Raw genomic sequence first — 20,823 nt, forward strand, 5'->3', positions numbered from 1 at the left:
TGAATTGTTGATTGGCTAGTTAATTGATTTATGCTTTAATTGATTGAATTGGTGATTTGGTCAATAATTGATGATAGCTATAATTGATCACGCGATTGATTGTCTAGTTAATTGATTCGACCTTTGCTTGATTGAATGATGAATCAGGCTGAATCGCTTCGTTTAATCCCTCCTCCCCTCTCTCCTCCTCCCACTCCCCCCCCCCCACCTCCCCGTTATCGTCCTCACAGTGCACCACGGTCGACGGGAAGTGCCCCATCAGCATGGACGATGAGGTGAGGCTCACGAGGCCACGAGAGTGAGAGAGAGAGAGAGTGCGGCCAAACCCGTGGGCCGCCACCTCGCTCAGCCCCCCACTTAGACCCCACTCAGCCCCCCGCTCAGCCCCCCGCTTAGCCCCCCACGCCCCGCCCCCGCGGCCCCTCGCTGAACGGGGGGCTGAGTGGGCGGTTGAGTGCAGTGCTGAGCGAAGTGGAGGGCAGAGCGGGGGGCAGAGCGGGGGGCTGAGTGGGGGGCATGGCGAATGGTGAGTCCAGACTCGAGGTTGTTTGTGTGTGTAGGTCGTGTGAATATGAACGCGTCACTAAAGCCGCCACCGCCTTGCGACCCGACACAGCCAATCAGTACGGCGGTTTGTCATGTCAATGAAAACGTGGCCGATTCGTTACCAGTTCGGCTCTAACTGCACGTGTGTCGGAGAGGAGTGAACCCACTGCACGGCATTTACAATTCAAGTGACCGTGACGTTTCTCCGGTAATTACAACAACAGCCAGCACCGTCAGGCGACAGCCAGAGAGTTGTGGAGAAATCCTTCCGGTAAAATGTACAGCCCCTTGCGATTGCCGAACGGGGCAGGGGGGGGGGCAGAGAGGGAGCAACGCTCTATCCCGTGTAGACAGAACAGGGTACCGACTGCCTTCTCCCTGGGAGAGTCAGGGGTACGGCTCCGGGTAGGAGGGAGTAAGATGGAACCGATGGAGATTAGTCCACACACTCTGCTGTACCGCCCTCTCCTGGTGGAGCCAGGGGAACGGCTCTCCCTCGACCACCCCCCCCCCCCCCCCACACACGGGGAGGGAGTTTCACAACAACGTCTGTACGTAATCCACCAACCCTCACCACTGTGTCCACAGAGCTGGACCAGAGGCTCTCCCCCGCAGCGCCACAGCCGCCCCAGGGGGTCACCCCCGGGAGGGGCGGAGCTCCCCCAGCTGTCAATCAAACGAACGAGATTCAGTCGATGGCACTGCCATTGACTGGGGGCTCCAGACTGTGGATACAGACCGATGTGTCTATGATGGCAGCGGTGTTGATGATGGTGGTGGTATTGATGATGTTGGTGGTATTGATGATGGTAGCGGTATTCATGATGGTGGTGGTATTGATGATGGTAGCGGTGTTGATGATGGTGGTGGTGTTGGTAATGTTGGTGGTGTTGATGATGGTAGCGGTGTTGATGATGGTAGCGGTATAGATGATGGTAGTGGTGTTGAGGATGGTAGTGGTTTTGATGATGGTAGCGGTATTGATGATGGTGGTGGTGTTGATGATGGTGGTGGTGTTGATGATGGTGGTGGTGTTGATGATGGTGGTGGTGTTGATGATGGTGGTGGTGTTGATGATGGTGGTGGTGTTGATGATGGTGGTGGTGTTGATGATGGTGGTGGTGTTAATGATGGTGGCGGTGTTAATGATGGTGGCGGTATTGATGATGTTGGTGGTATTGATGATGTTGGTGGTGTTGATGATGTTGGTGATATTGATGATGTTGGTGGTGTTGATGATGGTGGTGGTGTTGATGATGGTGGTGGTATTGATGATGGTGGTGGTATTGATGATGGTGGTGGTATTGATGATGTTGGTGGTATTGATGATGTTGGTGGTATTGATGATGTTGGTGTTGATGATGATGGTGGTGGTGTTGATGATGGTGGTGGTGTTGATGATGGTGGTGGTGTTGATGATGGTGGTGGTGTTGATGATGGTGGTGGTATTGATGATGGTGGTGGTATTGATGATGGTGGTGGTATTGATGATGTTGGTGGTATTGATGATGTTGGTGGTGGTGATGATGGTGGTGGTATTGATGATGTTGGTGGTGTTGATGATGTTGGTGGTGTTGATAATGGTGGTGTTGACGATGATGGGTGTGTTGACGATGGTTGTGTCTATGATGCTGGTGATGATGACAATGATGGTCTTGACGACGTATACGATGATGACGATGGCGGTGCTGCGTGCCGTTTCCCACCAGAATCTCCGATGCTACCTCATCGACAACAACGGCTACATCATGGTCTCCAAGTCGTACGAGGAGGTGAGACCCTCGCTGCTGCTCCGCTCCACCCCTTCCCCTCCGACCCGTCGGTGTCGGGAGTCGAGCCGTGATGCACCCCTCCAGCAGCAGCAGCAGCGGCAGCGGCAGCAGTGAACACGCCGCCGCAGGCGAGAGCAGCAGCGGCAGCAGCAGCAGCGGTGGGGGCGGTGCCACCAACGCTGTTGCCCAAGCTCTGCGGTCCTTTACATACGGAGGCACGTGCCGCGTGGGTGCCTGTCACCGTGGTGCAAGGAGAGCGGTGGCGTAGCGGTTAGCGCGCTCCGCTACTAACCCGCCGCCCGGAGTTCGATTCCTCCAATGAGCAACGGGTGCGGCGCGTCGGAAACATCGCCACTGGGGGAGACAAAGGCGGCCCTGCGTGGTGCTGGCCACCCCCACGGTGCTGCAACTCGCTATGTGGCACTTGCCCCGTCGGTATGTGTGGCCTACACGGGGGATCTTTGTCTTTGTTTGTTGTTGCCCCCCACCCCCCCCCCCCCCCTGTGAGTTAGACGGGACGATTCCTCGGGGAGGTCGACGGCACCGTGATGAAGAAGCTGGTGACCATGGGGATATTCCAGCGGTAGGAACGACGATCACATCACCATCATCATCATCACCACCACCATCATCGGCAGCATCGTCATCATCATCAGCAGCGTCATCATCATCGGCAGCATCGTCATCATCAGCAGTTATCAGCAGCGTCATCATCATCAGCAGCAGTGTCATCATCATCAACAGCGTCATCATCATCAGCAGTCATCAGCAGCATCATCATCATCGGCAGCATCGTCATCATCAGCAGCAGCGTCATCATCATCATCAGCAGCAGCGTCATCATCGGCAGTCATCAGCAGCGTCATCATCAGCAGCGTCATCATCATCATCAGCACCGTCATCATCATCAACAGCAGCAGCGTCATCATTATCAGCAGCGTCATCGTCAACAGCAGCAGAATCACCATCATCAGCATCATCATCAGCAGTATCATCATTATTAGTAGCATCATCAGCAACGTCAACATCAGCAGTGTCATCATCAGCATCATCATCAGCAGTCATCATCAGCAGCGTCAACATCAACAGTGTCATCATCATCAGCAGCAGCATCAGCGTCATCAGCAGCAGCATCAACAGCGGCAGACGGACATCCGGACGAAGGGATGCACAGAAGGACAGACACACAAGAGACAGACACACAAGAGACAGACACACAGAGACAGACACACAGAGACAGACACACAGAGACAGACACACAGAGACAGACACACAGAGGGACGGGGCGTGCGTGTGTCCGCAGGGTGATGCTCTACGACTTCCAGGCCATGTGCCGCCTCGTGCCGGACTCGCACTCGAGCAGAGCGGGACTCGGCGTGCCCACGGTGAGCGTCCACAACCACCACCACCAGCAGCACCACAACCACCACCAGCACCAGCACTACCACCACCAGCACTACCACAACCACCACCACCACCAGCAGCACTACCACCACTAGCACAACCACCACCAGCACTACCATCATCACCACCACCAACACCACCACCAGCACAACCACCACCAGCACTACCATAACCACCAGCACCACCACCAACCCCACCACCACCAGCACTACCACCACCAGCACTACCAACACCAGCACTACCACCACCAGCACTACCACAACCACCAGCAACCACCATTACCACAACCACTACAACCACCAGCACTACTACCGCAACCACCAGCACTTTCCAAACCAGCATAACCACCAGCACTAGTACCACCAGCACAACCACCACCAGCACAAGCACAACCAGCACAAGCACAACCACCAGCCCTACCACCACCAGCACAAGCACAACCACCAGCCCTACCACCACCAGCACAACCACCAGCACAACCACCACCAGCACAAGCACAACCACCAGCCCTACCACCACCAGCACAAGCACAACCACCAGCACAACCACCAACACCAGCAGCACCACCCTTTGGGTCTCTTGCTCCCCACCTCATGTGTGTATATGTGTGAGGGTGTGAGTGTGTATGCGTGAGTGTGTGTATGCGTGAGTGTGTGTCTGCGTGAGGGTGTGTGTATGCGTGAGGGTGTGTGTGAGTGTGTGTATGTGTGAGTGTGTATGTGTGAGTGTGTGAGTGTGTGTATGCGTGAGGGTATGTGTGTGTATGAGTGAGTGTGTGTATGCGTGAGTGTGTGTGTGCGTGAGGTGTGTATGTGTGAGTGTAAATGTGAGTGTGTGAGTGTGAACCTCCTACCTCCTCGCGGTGCCGGACGGGCAACACTGTCGTGGGCAGTGCTGTGGGGGGAGGGCCAATGCCCATTGGCCTCTCCCCTCATGGCGTCTGTGACCACCACAGTGGCTAAACGGGGGCTCTGGACGGGTGTGAGGGGCTGGTAACCCCTCCACCTTCAATTAACCACCACTAAACCACGAATTAAACATAAACCTGTAACAAATAAGCTTGTGCCGGAGGCCCCGGGGGGTCAGGCTTTTATGACGTCTCCTGGCCAAACCCCATTTGGCGGAGCCAGGAGATTGAATTTTCACCCTCGGGGCTCCTCCAGAAACAACAAAAAACCATTGCGGATGGCCACGTGGAATGTTCGAACGCTCACTGCGGAGGAGAGGCTGCCACTCCTCTGTCGGGAGCTGGACCGGTACCGCCTGGATCTCTGTGGCATTCAGGAGGTCCGGTGGACCGGTTCTGGCTCCTGCCACCATGAGGGGTGGACAGTCCTCTACTCGGGGCAGGAGACTGCCAAACAACAGGGTGTGGCTCTTCTTCTGAACAAAAGAATGAAGGGGGCGTGGGAGCGTGGCGGTGAGGTGTGGGAAGCTGTAAGCCCCAGGATACTTTGGGCTCGCCTTCCCATCAACCAGAGGCGAGGAGTGGTGGTCGTGGTTACTTATGCCCCCACCGAAGACGAACATCCGTGGAGGGATGCAGGCAAAGCCGATGAGTCAGACTCTTTCTATGACCTCCTGTCACAGGTGCTGGCTAAAGTGGCCACTCGGGACAGAGTCATCTTGTTGGGTGACTTCAATGCCCGAGTTGGTCATGATGCTGATACCTGGTCTGGAGTGATTGGAAGGCATGGGCCAGATCAGCTCAATAATAACGGTAGGAGGCTGCTAGATTTTTGTGCAGCCCATGGGCTTGTAATTACCAACACGCTCTTCCGGCATCGGCGCATCCACACAACATCATGGATACATGCCGGGTCCAAGCAAGAACATCTGCTGGACTACATAGTGACGGACCAGCGGATGCGAACCCATGTCCTTGACACCAGGACCTACCGTGGAGCTGATCTCTCCTCTGACCATCGACTAGTCATCTGTAAGATGCGCCTGCCTTTCTTCCACTCCGGTGGTGGGTGTACACCCAGGATCCCATTCCAACCAAAAGTGGCCTGGTCTCAGTTAGCTGATGAAAGTTGCAAGCGAGAATTTCATCATCGCTTGCAGCTGGGGTTGGCATCGTCCCCCACTCCACCTGATGTCGAGGGGAAATGGGCGAGGTTTAAGACTGTGACTCATGCAGCTGCAATGGCTGCTTTGGGTACGCGGTCCAGACCTCCCCAGAAACCCTGGCTGACAGAGGAGGTGTTCAGGTTAATTGAGAAAAAGCGTCAGGCCCACTCTCATCGCCTACAGCATCCCACGTCAGAGAATGAGGAGGTTTACCGCAGCCTTCGCTCAGAAGTTCGGAGAGCCGTAAGGCGCTGTAAGGATGGGTGGTGGTCGCGAGTTGCTGAGGAGATGGAGTCTGCCTCAGTGGCCCGTGATCACAAATCACTATTTAACTCCATCAAAAAAGTAACCTGCAGCGCCACACCTATTACCATCATTAGAGGAAAAAACGGTGATCCAATCTCCGACCCCCAGGAACAGGTTTGCAGATTTGCTGAGCATTTCTGTGAGGTCCTGGGGGAGGGAAATTCTCTCAGCCAGGAAAACATCATGGCACAAAGTGGTGATAACCCTGCTGAGGCTGCGGTGCCTCAAATATTGGAAGAGGTCACCCCCTGTGAGTGGCTGGCTGAGGTGCCAGCTGTTGAGGAAGTACTGAGGGCGATCCGGAGTCTGAGACCAGGGAAGGCATCGGGCAGAGATGATCTCCCAAGCGAAATGCTGAGGGAGGGTGGCGTTTGTGCACAGACTGCCCTATATGACATCATAACAACAGTCTGGACCACTGGACGGGTTCCGCAGGACTGGAAGGATGCCCTGGTGGTTCCCCTCTTTAAGAAGGGGGACCGTACCGACTGTAACAACTACAGGGGCATCTCACTCCTCAGTGTGCCGGGTAAGGTCCTGGCAAGGATTATTCAACATCGCCTTGCTAGGCACGCTGAGGAGAGGCTTGCGGAGCCCCAATGCGGTTTCAGGAAAGGGCGGTCCTGCACAGATGCCATATTTTCTGTCCGTCTGCTACAGCAGAGGTGTAGGGAATTCCAAAAAGACCTACATCTCTGCTTTATTGACCTGGTCAAGGCCTATGATACCATCAGTAGGCCTGGGCTCTGGGTTGTTCTTCGTGCTTTCGGAGTCCCTGACCCTCTGCTCACGATCATTAAGGACCTTCATGATGGTGAGCGGGCCCGGGTAAAACTACGTGGCCGGGAGTCGGAGCCTTTCCCTGTACACCTTGGGGTGCGACAGGGATGTCCTCTGGCTCCCACATTATTTAACATCTATTTTGACCGCGTAGTTCGTGAAGCCTTCAATAGCTGTACCGGGGGAATTTCCATTTGGTACAGATATAATGGGAGGCTGATCGACGCCCGGGTGCGATCAAGGGATGGCTCCCTATTGGTCAACCACGTTATGTATGCCGATGATTTGGTAATAGCTGCTCACTCAGAGGAGGAGTTGGAGACGCTGCTGCTGAGACTGGAGCGTGCCACTAAGAGGTGGGGCCTTACCATCAGCCCCACCAAAACTAAGCACCTGCCTGGGTATTTTGTACCATCGGACACTCCACCCCCACAACTCCCAATTGGTGATGGGGCAGTTGTGGAGAGAGTGGAGAGTTTCCCATACCTGGGCAGTGTGCTTATGACCGGCTCCAGTCTATCAGCAGAGGTCTCACTCCGAATCAGTCGAGCGGCAATATCTTTTCATCGGTTGCGTAACGCTGTGTGGAAGCTACCTGGTCTGTCGCTCCGCACGAAGCTTCAGGTCTTCTCGGCCACGGTCATTCCCTCCCTTCTCTACGCTTGCGAGACGTGGACCCCCCTGGTGGAGCATCTTCGCCGGTTGGAAACATTTAGGCTGGCCTGCCTACGATCCATCCTGGGTTTAACCAGGCTGGATTGTGTGAGGAGCTCACAAATCCTTGAAAGATCTGGGCAAAGTCCCATCAGTGAGCTCCTCCGGCAGGCAAGGCTGCGTTGGCTGGGTCATGTAGCCCGCATGCCCAGCCACCGCATGCCTAAACAGCTTTTGTTCGGCCGGATCGAGGGGGCTAGACGGGCGCGGCACGGGCTGGAGAAGAGATGGAGTGATGTGGTACAGGAGGACGTGGAGCTGAGTGGACTTGCCGATGACTGGTACCAGCGGTGTCAAGATCGGCCTCAGTGGAGGAGGCTCGTGAAGGACGCTACTGGGCAGTTGGAGGCAGTCGCCCTCCAACAACAACGGAGGGCGGAGGAGCGACGCTCACAACAACGAGCGGAGCGCCGGGTGGCTAAAGCACAGCAAGTTGGCACAGTAGGGGGCACAGGTGGTGCATCAGCCAGTCATCTCGGTCATCTCGGTCAGTCGACCCGTGGCACCTGGGTCTGCCCCATGACCTCCTGCCAGCGGGCTTTCGACACTTCACGTGGCCTCAAGGTGCACTTGGCCTGGCACAAGCATCGTGGTGACGTCACCGCCACTTAGTGGCGAATGGCGGTTGTTGTTGTTGTTGTTGTATGAGTGAGTGTGTGTATGAGTGAGTGTGTGTGTGTGTGAGTGTGTGAGTGTGTGTATGTGTGAGTGTGTGTGTGTATCATGGGGAGCGGTAGTGTAGCAGTTAGTGCCCAACACCAGTGACGATTATCTGAAGCGGTCCTAGGCCTCCCTTAGATCGACTCAGCCTCAAATAGAGTACCTGGTGCTATGTGTAAACATCGCTACTGGAGAGACAAAGGCGGCCAGCCGCGGTCCTGGCCACCGACCTCCTCGTGTGCCGTGCCGGCCTTCATCGGCGCTTCTCGCTCGCAGCACTTGCCCCAGCAGTCTGTCCAGGCTACACGTGGGGATCTTTGTCTTTGTGTCTGTGCGAGTCTGCAGCCCTATCAGTCTCTCTCGGCGTTGGTCAAGTGGCTCATCACAGAGCTCACCATGTGAGTGTCATCATCATTACCATCATCATCATCATGATAATCATCATCATAATCATTGCTGCCATCATTACCATCACCATCATCATGATAATCATCATCACCATGATCACAATCATCGTTATCATCACCATGATCACCATCGTCATCACCACCATCTCAACACCATCTCAACACCACCCATAGACTCAACACCACCTGTAGACTCTACACTGCCCATAGACTCCACACTGTCATAGACTCACCACTCCTCATAGACTCAACACTGCCCATAGACTCAACACTCCCCATAGACTCAACACTGAAGCATAGACTCAGCACTGCCCATAGACTCAACACTGCCCATAGACTCAGCACTACCCATAGACTCAACACTCCCCATTAACTCAGCACTGCCCATAGACTCAACACTACCCATAGACTCAACACTGCCCATAGACTCAACACTACCCATAGACTCAGCACTGCCAATAGACTCAGCACTGCCAATAGACTCAACACTGCCCATAGACTCAACACTGCCCATAGACTAAATACTGCACATAGACTCAACACTACCCATAGACTCAACATTGCCCATAGACGCAGCACTGCCCATAGACTCAGCACTGCCAATAGACTCAACACTGCCCATAGACTCAACATTGCCCATAGACTCAACATTGCCCATAGACTCAGCACTGCCCATTGACTCAGCACTGCCAATAGACTCAACACTACCCATAGACTCAGCACTACCCATAGACTCAACACTGCCCATAGACTCAACACTACCCATAGACTCAACACTGCCCATAGACTCAACACTGCCCATAGACTCAACACTGCCCATAGACTCGGCACTACCCATAGACTCAGCACTACCCATAGACTCAACACTGCCCATAGACTCAACACTGCCCATAGACTCAGCACTACCCATAGACTCAACACTGCCCATAGACTCAGCACTACCCATAGACTCAACACTGCCAATAGACTCAACACTGCCCATAGACTCAGCACTACCAATAGACTCAACACTACCCATAGACTCAGCACTACCCATAGACTCAACACTGCCCATAGACTCAACACTACCCATAGACTCAGCACTACCCATAGACTCAGCACTACCCATAGACTCAACACTACCCATAGACTCAACACTGCCCATAGACTCAGCACTACCCATAGACTCAACACTGCCCATAGACTCAGCACTACCCATAGACTCAACACTGCCAATAGACTCAACACTGCCCATAGACTCAACACTGCCAATAGACTCAACACTACCCATAGACTCAGCACTACCCATAGACTCAACACTGCCCATAGACTCAACACTACACATAGACTCAACACTGCCCATAGACTCAACACTACCCATAGACTCAGCACTACCCATAGACTCAGCACTACACATAGACTAAACACTGCCCATAGACTCAAGGTTGTTAACATCTCCTAGCCACCGTGGCGCCCGCACTCATTTTTAGGCACTTGCACAACGCCCCTGGCCATCTAAATCACTGCACTTGTGTTGCACATGTCGAAGCTATGTTACATAAAGTGCTCTCATCACCACCATCATCACCACCACCACCATTACCACCATCATCTCCACTATCATCATCACCTTCACCACCACCATCAACACCCCCACCACCACCATCACCACCACCATCACCACCACCACCTTCACCACCACCACCACCGCCGCTGTGGTTGACCGAGTGGCGGTGTTCCGCTCCCCGCAGGCTGCTGCTGGAGTTCACCCTGTCAGGCCCGTGGAGTCCCGAGCACGCCGCCACAGGTGCGTCACGCGGAATCCGATGAGCTACGAAGCTCTTTGTTCGCAGTTGGGCCTCGGCGCTGTCGTCCAAGAGAACTTATACACGGGGTGGCCCAAAAGTCAGGACACGTCGGGTTGTTGTTATTCTTATACGGGGGGGTGTCTGTGTGCTCGACTCAATCTCAAATCGAGTATCTGGTGCGGTGTGTCAACATCGCCACTGGGGAGACAAAGGCGGCCGGGCTTGGTGCTGGCCACCCACCCCTTCGTGTACCATGCCGGCCTTAATAGGTGTTCGCTAACAACCTTGCGCCAACAGTCTGTTACAGGTTATACGGGAGATCGTTGTCTATGTGTGCTGAGCCTGTCCCGCTGCGTCAGCCCTGCCCATTTCTGTGTCGGCTGCACTTGTAACCTCCCGGCGTGCGTCTCTGCTGTGTCCCATTGATCCCATTTCACTCCTCTTCCGCCTCCACCCATCCCTCCTCCATCCAGCCGCAAAGTTCTCCAACTCCCGTGAGTAACGGACACGTCTCACAAGTCTGCGTGCGCATCTCTGCACACACACACGCACACAAATACACAACAACATTAACCGCCCTTCACCACTAAGTGACGTCACCACAGCGCTTGTGCCAGGCCAGGTGCACTTTGAGGCCACGCGAAGTGTTGAAGGCTCACTGCTGGCAGGAGGTCACGGGACAGACCCAGGTGTCATGGGTTGACTGATTGAAATGACTGAAAGATGCACCAACTGTAACCCCTATTGTGTCAACTTGCTGTGCTTTAGCCACCCGGCGCTCCACTCGTTGTTGTGAGGGTCGCTCCTCCACCCTCTGTTGTTGTTGGAGGGCAGCTGCCTCAAACTGCCCAGTAGCGTCATCACGAGCCTCCTCCATAGAGGCTGATCTTGACACCGCTGGTACCAGTCTTCGGCAAGTCCACTCAGCTCCAAATCCTCCTGTATTGCATCAGTCCATCTCTTCTGTAGCCCTATCGTGCCTGTTTAGCGCCCTATATCCAAACAGAAGCTGCTTTGGGTATAGGGTGGCTGGGCATGCGGGCTACATGTTCAAGCCAACGCAGTCTTGCCCTCCAGGGGAGCTCACTGATGGGAATGTGTCCCGATTTTTCAAGGATCTGTGAGCTCCTCACACAATCCAGCCTGGTTAAAACCAGGCTGGATCGTAGGCAGGCCAGTCTAAATATTTCTACCCGCACAGATGTTTCATTATAAAGGTCCATGTTTGACAAGCGTAGAGAAGGGAGGGCATGACTGTGGCCGAGAAGACCCGGAGCTTCGTGTGGAGCGACAGACCAGGTAGCTTCCACACAGCGTTACACAGCCAATGAAAAGATAATGCCGCTCGGCTGATTCTGAGTGAGACTTCCGCTGTCAAACTGGAGTTGGTCCTAAGCACACTGCCCAGGTACGGGAAACTCTTCACTCTCCCCACAACTGCTTCATCACCACACAGACAAAGATCCCCCGTATAGCCTTAAATACTGTTTGGGCAAGTGCTGTTAGCGAGAAACTATGAAGAACGGTACGGCACACGATGGGGTGGGTGGCCAACGCAACGCACATCCGCCTTTGTCTCCCCAGTGGCAATGCTTACCGCACCAGGTACCAATTTTAGGCCGAGTCGAACTAAGGGAGGTCCCGAACCGTTTCAGATAATCCATCACTGGTGTTGGCCATGAGCAGGAATCAAACTTGAGTCGCCGGGTTCGTAGCACAACGCGTCAACCGCTACACCACCTGCTCCCCACACAGACAAGCACACACACGGCAACACGCAGACATCTCTGCTGTAGCCTGAAGAGACACGCAGACACACACACAGACACACACACAGACACACACAGACAGACACACACACAGACACACACACAGACACACACACAGACACACAGACACACAGATACACACACAGACACACACACAGACACACACACAGACACACAAAGACACACACACAGACACACACACACACAGACACAACAACAACAACAACAACCGCCATTCGCCACTAAGTGGCGGTGACGTCACCACGATGCTTGTGCCAGGCCAAGTGCACCTTGAGGCCACGTGAAGTGTCGAAAGCCCGCTGGCAGGAGGTCACGGGGCAGACCCAGGTGCCACGGGTCGACTGACCGAGATGACCGAGATGACTGGCTGATGCACCACCTGTGCCCCCTACTGTGCCAACTTGCTGTGCTTTAGCCACCCGGCGCTCCGCTCGTTGTTGTGAGCGTCGCTCCTCCGCCCTCCGTTGTTGTTGGAGGGCGACTGCCTCCAACTGCCCAGTAGCTTCCTTCACGAGCCTCCTCCACAGAGGCCGATCTTGACACCGCTGGTACCAGTCATCGGCAAGTCCACTCAGCTCCACGTCCTCCTGTACCACATCACTCCATCTCTTCTCCAGCCCGTGCCGCGCCCGTCTAGCCCCCTCGATCCGGCCGAACAAAAGCTGTTTAGGCATGCGGTGGCTGGGCATGCGGGCTACATGACCCAGCCAACGCAGCCTTGCCTGCCGGAGGAGCTCACTGATGGGACTTTGCCCAGATCTTTCAAGGATTTGTGAGCTCCTCACACAATCCAGCCTGGTTAAACCCAGGATGGATCGTAGGCAGGCCAGCCTAAATGTTTCTAACCGGCGAAGATGCTCCACCAGGGGGGTCCACGTCTCGCAAGCGTAGAGAAGGGAGGGAATGACCGTGGCCGAGAAGACCTGAAGCTTCGTGCGGAGCGACAGACCAGGTAGCTTCCACACAGCGTTACGCAACCGATGAAAAGATATTGCCGCTCGACTGATTCGGAGTGAGACCTCTGCTGATAGACTGGAGCCGGTCATAAGCACACTGCCCAGGTATGGGAAACTCTCCACTCTCTCCACAACTGCCCCATCACCAATTGGGAGTTGTGGGGGTGGAGTGTCCGATGGTACAAAATACCCAGGCAGGTGCTTAGTTTTGGTGGGGCTGATGGTAAGGCCCCACCTCTTAGTGGCACGCTCCAGTCTCAGCAGCAGCGCCTCCAACTCCTCTTCTGAATGAGCAGCTATTACCAAATCATCGGCATACATAACGTGGTTGACCAATAGGGAGCCATCCCTTGATCGCACCCGGGCGTCGATCAGCCTCCCATTATATCTGTACCAAATGGAAATTCCCCCGGTACAGCTATTGAAGGCTTCACGAACTACGCGGTCAAAATAGATGTTAAATAATGTGGGAGCCAGAGGACATCCCTGTCGCACCCCAAGGTGTACAGGGAAAGGCTCAGACTCCCGGCCACGTAGTTTTACCCGGGCCCGCTCACCATCATGAAGGTCCTTAATGATCGTGAGCAGAGGGTCAGGGACTCCGAAAGCACGAAGAACAACCCAGAGCCCAGTCCTACTGATGGTATCATAGGCCTTGACCAGGTCAATAAAGCAGAGATGTAGGTCGTTTTGGAATTCCCTACACCTCTGCTGTAGCAGACGGACAGAAAATATGGCATCTGTGCAGGACCGCCCTTTCCTGAAACCGCATTGGGGCTCCGCAAGCCTCTCCTCAGCGTGCCTAGCAAGGCGATGTTGAATAATCCTTGCCAGGACCTTACCCGGCACACTGAGGAGTGAGATGCCCCTGTAGTTGTTACAGTCGGTACGGTCCCCCTTCTTAAAGAGGGGAACCACCAGGGCATCCTTCCAGTCCTGCGGAACCCGTCCAGTGGTCCAGACTGTTGTTATGATGTCATATAGGGCAGTCTGTGCACAAACGCCACCCTCCCTCAGCATTTCGCTTGGGAGATCATCTCTGCCCGATGCCTTTCCTGGTCTCAGACTCCGGATCGCCCTCAGTACTTCCTCAACAGCTGGCACCTCAGCCAGCCACTCACAGGGGGTGACCTCTTCCAATATTTGAGGCACCGCCGCCTCAGCAGGGTTATCACCACTTTGTGCCATGATGTTTTCCTGGCTGAGAGAATTTCCCTCCCCCAGGACCTCACAGAAATGCTCAGCAAATCTGCAAACCTGTTCCTGGGGGTCGGAGATTGGATCACCGTTTTTTCCTCTAATGATGGTAATAGGTGTGGCGCTGCAGGTTACTTTTTTGATGGAGTTAAATAGTGATTTGTGATCACGGGCCACTGAGGCAGACTCCATCTCCTCAGCAACCCGCGACCACCACCCATCCTTACAGCGCCTTACGGCTCTCCGAACTTCCGAGCGAAGGCTGCGGTAAACCTCCTCATTCTCTGACGTGGGATGCTGTAGGCGATGAGAGTGGGCCTGACGCTTTTTCTCAATTAACCTGAACACCTCCTCTGTCAGCCAGGGTTTCTGGGGAGGTCTGGACTGCGTACCCAAAGCAGCCATTGCAGCTGCATGAGTCACAGTCTTAAACCTCGCCCATTTCCCCTCGACATCAGGTGGAGTGGGGGACGATGCCAACCCCAGCTGCAAGCGATGATGAAATTCTCGCTTGCAACTTTCATCAGCTAACTGAGACCAGGCCACTTTTGGTTGGAATGGGATCCTGGGTGTACACCCACCACCGGAGTGGAAGAAAGGCAGGCGTATCTTACAGATGACTAGTCGATGGTCAGAGGACAGATCAGCTCCACGGTAGGTCCTGGTGTCAAGGACATGGGTTCGCATCCCCTGGTCCGTCACTATGTAGTCCAGCAGATGTTCTTGCTTGGACCCGGCATGTATCCATGATGTTGTGTGGATGCGCCGATGCCGGAAGAGCGTGTTGGTAATTACAAGCCCATGGGCTGCACAAAAATCTAGCAGCCTCCTACCGTTATTATTGAGCTGATCTGGCCCATGCCTTCCAATCACTCCAGACCAGGTACCAGCATCATGACCAACTCGGGCATTGAAGTCACCCAACAAGATGACTCTGTCCCGAGTGGCCACTTTAGCCAGCACCTGTGACAGGAGGTCATAGAAAGAGTCTGACTCATCGGCTTTGCCTGCATCCCTCCACGGATGTTCGTCTTCGGTGGGGGCATAAGTAACCACGACCACCACTCATCGCCTCTGGTTGATGGGAAGGCGAGCCCAAAGTATCCTGGGGCTTACAGCTTCCCACACCTCACCGCCACACTCCCACGCCCCCTTCATTCTTTTGTTCAGAAGAAGAGCCACACCCTGTTGTTTGGCAGTCTCCTGCCCCGAGTAGAGGACTGTCCACCCCTCATGGTGGCAGGAGCCAGAACCGGTCCACCGGACCTCCTGAATGCCACAGAGATCCAGGCGGTACCGGTCCAGCTCCCGACAGAGGAGTGGCAGCCTCTCCTCCGCAGTGAGCGTTCGAACATTCCACGTGGCCATCCGCAATGGTTTTTTGTTGTTTCTGGAGGAGCCCCGAGGGTGAAAATTCAATCTCCTGGCTCCGCCAAATGGGGTTTGGCCAGGAGACGTCATAAAAGCCTGACCCCCCGGGGCCTCCGGCACAAGCTTATTTGTTACAGGTTTATGTTTAATTCGTGGTTTAGTGGTGGTTAATTGAAGGTGGAGGGGTTACCAGCCCCTCACACCCGTCCAGAGCCCCCGTTTAGCCACTGTGGTGGTCACAGACGCCATGAGGGGAGAGGCCAATGGGCATTGGCCCTCCCCCCACAGCACTGCCCACGACAGTGTTGCCCGTCCGGCACCGCGAGGAGGTAGGAGGTTGTTTTGCCGGACACAGACACACACACAGACACACACACAGACACACACACAGACACACAAAGACACACACACAGACACACACAGACACACACACAGACACACACGCAGACACACACACACAGACACACACAGACACACACACAGACACACACACACACAGACACACACAGACACACACACACACACACCACTACTCGCTACCAGAGCTCACCGCTCACCCAACCAACTGCCCATCCCACCCATCGCATTCCGTATCCCGCCTCCCTCACCCAAACCATTTGTCTTCCTTTCTTTGTTTAAACCACAGTGGGCGCTGAGCTCACAACGCCAAGCAGCCAGCAACAAGCAGCACTACTGTTAAGGCTGGAATGGGCGATCAGTGTGTACCACGCCGCTGTGTCCTCACGATCGCGGGAGGTGCTATGTCTGGATGTAAACGAACACGACATGATGGTGCAGTGGGGCAGGAGGGCAACATGTGCCCTCGAGTCACTGAGCAGCACCGAGTGGTACCGAGTGGCACACGGAGCGAATGGCACTGAGTGTCACGTGGTGGTGGTGTTAGTGGTGGTGGTTGCGGTAACGGCAATAATCACGGTCGTAATGATTGCCATCTTAATTTTGAGTGTTTTCTTTTTCATTCTGTCACAATACTGGATCAACGCTGGATTATTGCTCGATCAATACTGGATCAATGCTGGATTATTATTGCATCAATACTTGATCGACGTTGAATCGACACTGGATCGACGCTGGATCAATACTGGATGGACGATGTATCAATACTGGATCAATACGTAATCGACGCGCGATGGACGACTGATCGCCGGGGCACTGGGACGGGCGCTCAGCCCAGAAGGTGCGCCGGCAGGACCTGCTGCAGCCGTGCCACAAGCAGTACCCGGCGTTCAGCGCAGCGCCCACGCTCAAGGAGAACAGCGGCGCCATCGACTGCGGCGACTGTGAGAGGTGGGGAGGCCCGCCCGCCTGCTTGTCCGCTCAGTCGCCTGCCCCTTCAATCATTTGCTCGCGCACCTGCCTGCTTGCCCGTTCACTCATTCGTTGAATCACTCGGCTACCCGCTCGCCCGCCCACTCGCTCGCTCGCCCACCCACTCGCTCGCTCGCTCGGCCGTCCGCTTACTCGCCCATTCACTAATTTGCTCACTCGCTCGCTCGCTCGGCCACCCGCTCACCCATTCACTCACTCGCTCACTCACTCGCTTGCTCGGCCATCCGCTTACTCGCCCATTCACTCATTCTCTCGCTCGCTCGGCCGTCCGCTCGCCTACCGCTTGTTCCCTCATTCGCTCGCTCACTTGCTCGTTCCTTCATTCGCTCATTCGCCCGCTAACCCATTCACTCATTTGCTCCCTCTCTTGCCCACCCGTTCGCCCACCCACTTCTTCGCTCATTTGCTCGTTCATTCATTCGCTCATTCACTTTCTCTCACACGCTGGCTCTTTCACTGATTCGCTCCCTCGCCCGTCCGCTCATTCGCTCACCCGCTCGCCCATTCACTCATTCGCTCGCCCATTCACTCTTTCGCTCACCCGCTCGCCCATTCACTCATTCGCTCACTCACTCGCCCATTCACTCATTCGTTCACCCGCTCGCCCATTCACTCATTCACTCACTCACTCGCCCATTCGCTCATTCGTTCACCCGCTCGCCCATTCACTCATTCGCTCACTCACTCGCCCATTCGCTCACTCGCTCGCCCATTCACTCATTTGCTGCACTCGCTCGCCCATTCACTCATTCGCTCACTCGCTCACCCATTCACTCATTCGCTCACTCGCCCTCCCGCTTCTTCATGCATTCGCTCATTCACTTGCTCGCACTTTTACTCCTTCATTTACTCGTTGGCTCACTCGTTCACTCGTTTGTTCACTTATTATTTCACTCATTCGATCACTTATTGCCCCAACAGTCTGTTAAGGCTACACGGGGGACCTTTGGCTGCGTGTCTTTGTGTGTGTGTGGGTGTCAGGATGTTTGTGATCCAGCAGGTGCCCGGCAGTAACCTGCTGCTGCTCGTGGTGGACACGGAGTGCCGCTGTGACAACATGTTCAGGATGGGCCTGCACCCGGTCGAGATAAAGCATATCCTCTCTCAGCCGCTCGCAGGCCCCTGCCCCCATGTACCCGTGTCCCCATGTCCCCGTGTCACTGTATCAATGTTTCACTGTGTCACTGTATCACTGTATCAATATTTCACTGTGTCACTGTATCAATGTTTCACTGTGTCACTGTGTCAATGTTTCACTGTGTCACTGTGTCAATGTTTCACTGTGTCACTGTGTCAATGTTTCACTGTGTCACTGTGTCAATGTTTCACTGTGTCACTGTATCAATGTGTCACTGTCAATGTTTCACTGTGTCACTGTGTCAATGTTTCACTGTGTCACTGTATCAATGTTTCACTGTGTCACTGTTTCACTGTGTCACTGTATCAATATTTCACTGTGTCAATGTTTCACTGTGTCACTGTATCAATGCGTCACTGTCAATGTTTCACTGTGTCACTGTATCAATGTTTCACTGTGTCACTGTATACATGTGTCACTGTGTCAATGTTTCACTGTGTCACTGTGTCACTGTATACATGTGTTACTGTGTCAATGTTTCACTGTGTCACTGTCAATGTTTCACTGTGTCACTGTGTCAATGTTTCACTGTGTCACTGTGTCAATGTTTCACTGTGTCACTGTGTCAATGTTTCACTGTGTCACTGTGTCAACGTTTCACTGTGTCACTGTATCAATGTGTCACTGTGTCACTGTATCAATGTTTCACTTTGTCACTGTGTCAATGTTTCACTGTGTCACTGTATCAATGTGTCACTGTGTCACTGTATCAATGTTTCACTGTGTCACTGTGTCAATGTTTCACTGTGTCACTGTGTCAATGTTTCACTGTGTCACTGTGTCAATGTTTCACTGTGTCACTGTGTCAATGTTTCACTGTGTGACTGTGTCAATGTTTCACTGTGTCACTGTATCAATGTTTCACTTTGTCACTGTGTCAATGTTTCACTGTTTCACTGTGTCAATGTTTCACTGTGTCACTGTGTCAATGTTTCACTTTGTCACTGTGTCAATGTTTCACTGTGTCACTGTGTCAATGTTTCACTGTGTCACTGTGTCAATGTTTCACTGTGTCACTGTATCAATGTTTCACTGTGTCACTGTGTCAATGTTTCACTGTTTCACTGTGTCAATGTTTCACTGTGTCACTGTATCAATGTGTCACTGTGTCACTGTATCAATGTTTCACTGTGTCACTGTGTCAATGTTTCACTGTGTCACTGTATCAATGTGTCACTGTGTCACTGTGTCAATGTTTCACTGTGTCACTGTGTCAATGTTTCACTGTGTCACTGTGTCAATGTGTCACTGTGTCACTGTATCAATGTTTCACTTTGTCACTGTGTCAATGTTTCACTGTGTCACTGTATCAATGTTTCACTGTGTCACTGTATCAAGGTTTCACTGTGTCACTGTGTCAATGTTTCACTGTGTCACTGTGTCAATGTTTCACTGTGTCAATGTTTCACTGTGTCAATGTTTCACTGTGTCACTGTGTCAATGTTTCACTGTGTCACTGTGTCAATGTTTCACTGTGTCACTGTGTCAATGTTTCACTGTGTCAATGTTTCACTGTGTCACTGTGTCACTGTGTCAATGTTTCACTGTGTCACTGTGTCACTGTGTCAATGTTTCACTGTGTCAATGTTTCACTGTGTCAATGTTTCACTGTGTCACTGTTTCACTGTGTCAATGTTTCACTGTGTCACTGTATCAATGTTTCACTGTGTCAATGTTTCACTGTGTCACTGTTTCACTGTGTCAATGTTTCACTGTGTCACTGTGTCAATGTTTCACTGTGTCAATGTTTCACTGTGTCAATGTTTCACTGTGTCACTGTATCAATGCGTCACTGTATCAATGTTTCACTGTGTCACTGTATCAATGTTTCACTGTGTCACTGTGTCAATGTTTCACTGTGTCAATGTTTCACTGTGTCACTGTGTCAATGTTTCACTGTGTCACTGTATCAATGTTTCACTGTGTCAATGTTTCACTGTGTCACTGTTTCACTGTGTCAATGTTTCACTGTGTCACTGTGTCAATGTTTCACTGTGTCAATGTTTCACTGTGTCAATGTTTCACTGTGTCACTGTATCAATGTTTGACTGTGTCAATGTTTCACTGTGTCACTGTGTCAATGTTTCACTGTGTCACTGTATCAATGTTTCACTGTGTCACTGTGTCAATGTTTCACTGTGTCACTGTGTCACTGTGTCAATGTTTCACTGTGTCACTGTATCAATGTTTCACTGTGTCAATGTTTCACTGTGTCACTGTGTCAATGTTTCACTGTGTCACTGTATCAATGTTTCACTGTGTCACTGTGTCACTGTGTCACTGTGTCAATGTTTCACTGTGTCACTGTGTCACTGTGTCCCCATGTCCACATGTCCCCGTGTCTCCCCGTGTCCCCATGTCCGTGTGTCCCCGTGTCGTCCACGTTGAGCGTTCCCTGACGGCCTACGCACAGAACGAGTCGAGTCGCTGTGAGAGGCTCCGCTCGCAGAAGCTGAGACGGAGGCCGGACCAATGCTACGCCTTCCACTCGGAGGTCGCTCACTCACTCATTCACTCACTCATTCACTCACTCACTCTCTCACTCACTCACTCTCTCACGCACTCACCCATT

General features: G+C 53.3%; 1 protein-coding gene across 3 annotated transcripts in view; it reads left to right on the top strand.

The window, feature by feature from the left end:
* The window catches only part of LOC133356632 (voltage-dependent calcium channel subunit alpha-2/delta-3-like), a 148,985-nt gene that overhangs the window by 119,371 nt on the left and 8,791 nt on the right, over positions 1-20,823 (top strand). The window contains exons 30-39 of one of the 3 annotated variants that reach the window (XM_061574254.1): positions 231-275; positions 2,256-2,318; positions 2,831-2,901; positions 3,622-3,703; positions 8,601-8,653; positions 10,393-10,448; positions 10,923-10,943; positions 16,954-17,071; positions 18,095-18,212; positions 20,668-20,745. In XM_061574254.1, coding sequence (XP_061430238.1) covers positions 231-275; positions 2,256-2,318; positions 2,831-2,901; positions 3,622-3,703; positions 8,601-8,653; positions 10,393-10,448; positions 10,923-10,943; positions 16,954-17,071; positions 18,095-18,212; positions 20,668-20,745 — 705 coding nt within the window. Of the gene's footprint in view, positions 1-230; positions 276-2,255; positions 2,319-2,830; positions 2,902-3,621; positions 3,704-8,600; positions 8,654-10,392; positions 10,449-10,922; positions 10,944-16,953; positions 17,072-18,094; positions 18,213-20,667; positions 20,746-20,823 lie in introns of those variants that run through there. The other 2 variants (XM_061574253.1, XM_061574255.1) reach the window with 2 other exon arrangements.

Source organism: Lethenteron reissneri, chromosome 55 (genome assembly GCF_015708825.2).
Source record: "Lethenteron reissneri isolate LAM-NWPU_2019-01 chromosome 55, ASM1570882v1, whole genome shotgun sequence".
NCBI classification, from domain to species: Eukaryota; Metazoa; Chordata; class Hyperoartia; order Petromyzontiformes; family Petromyzontidae; genus Lethenteron; species Lethenteron reissneri.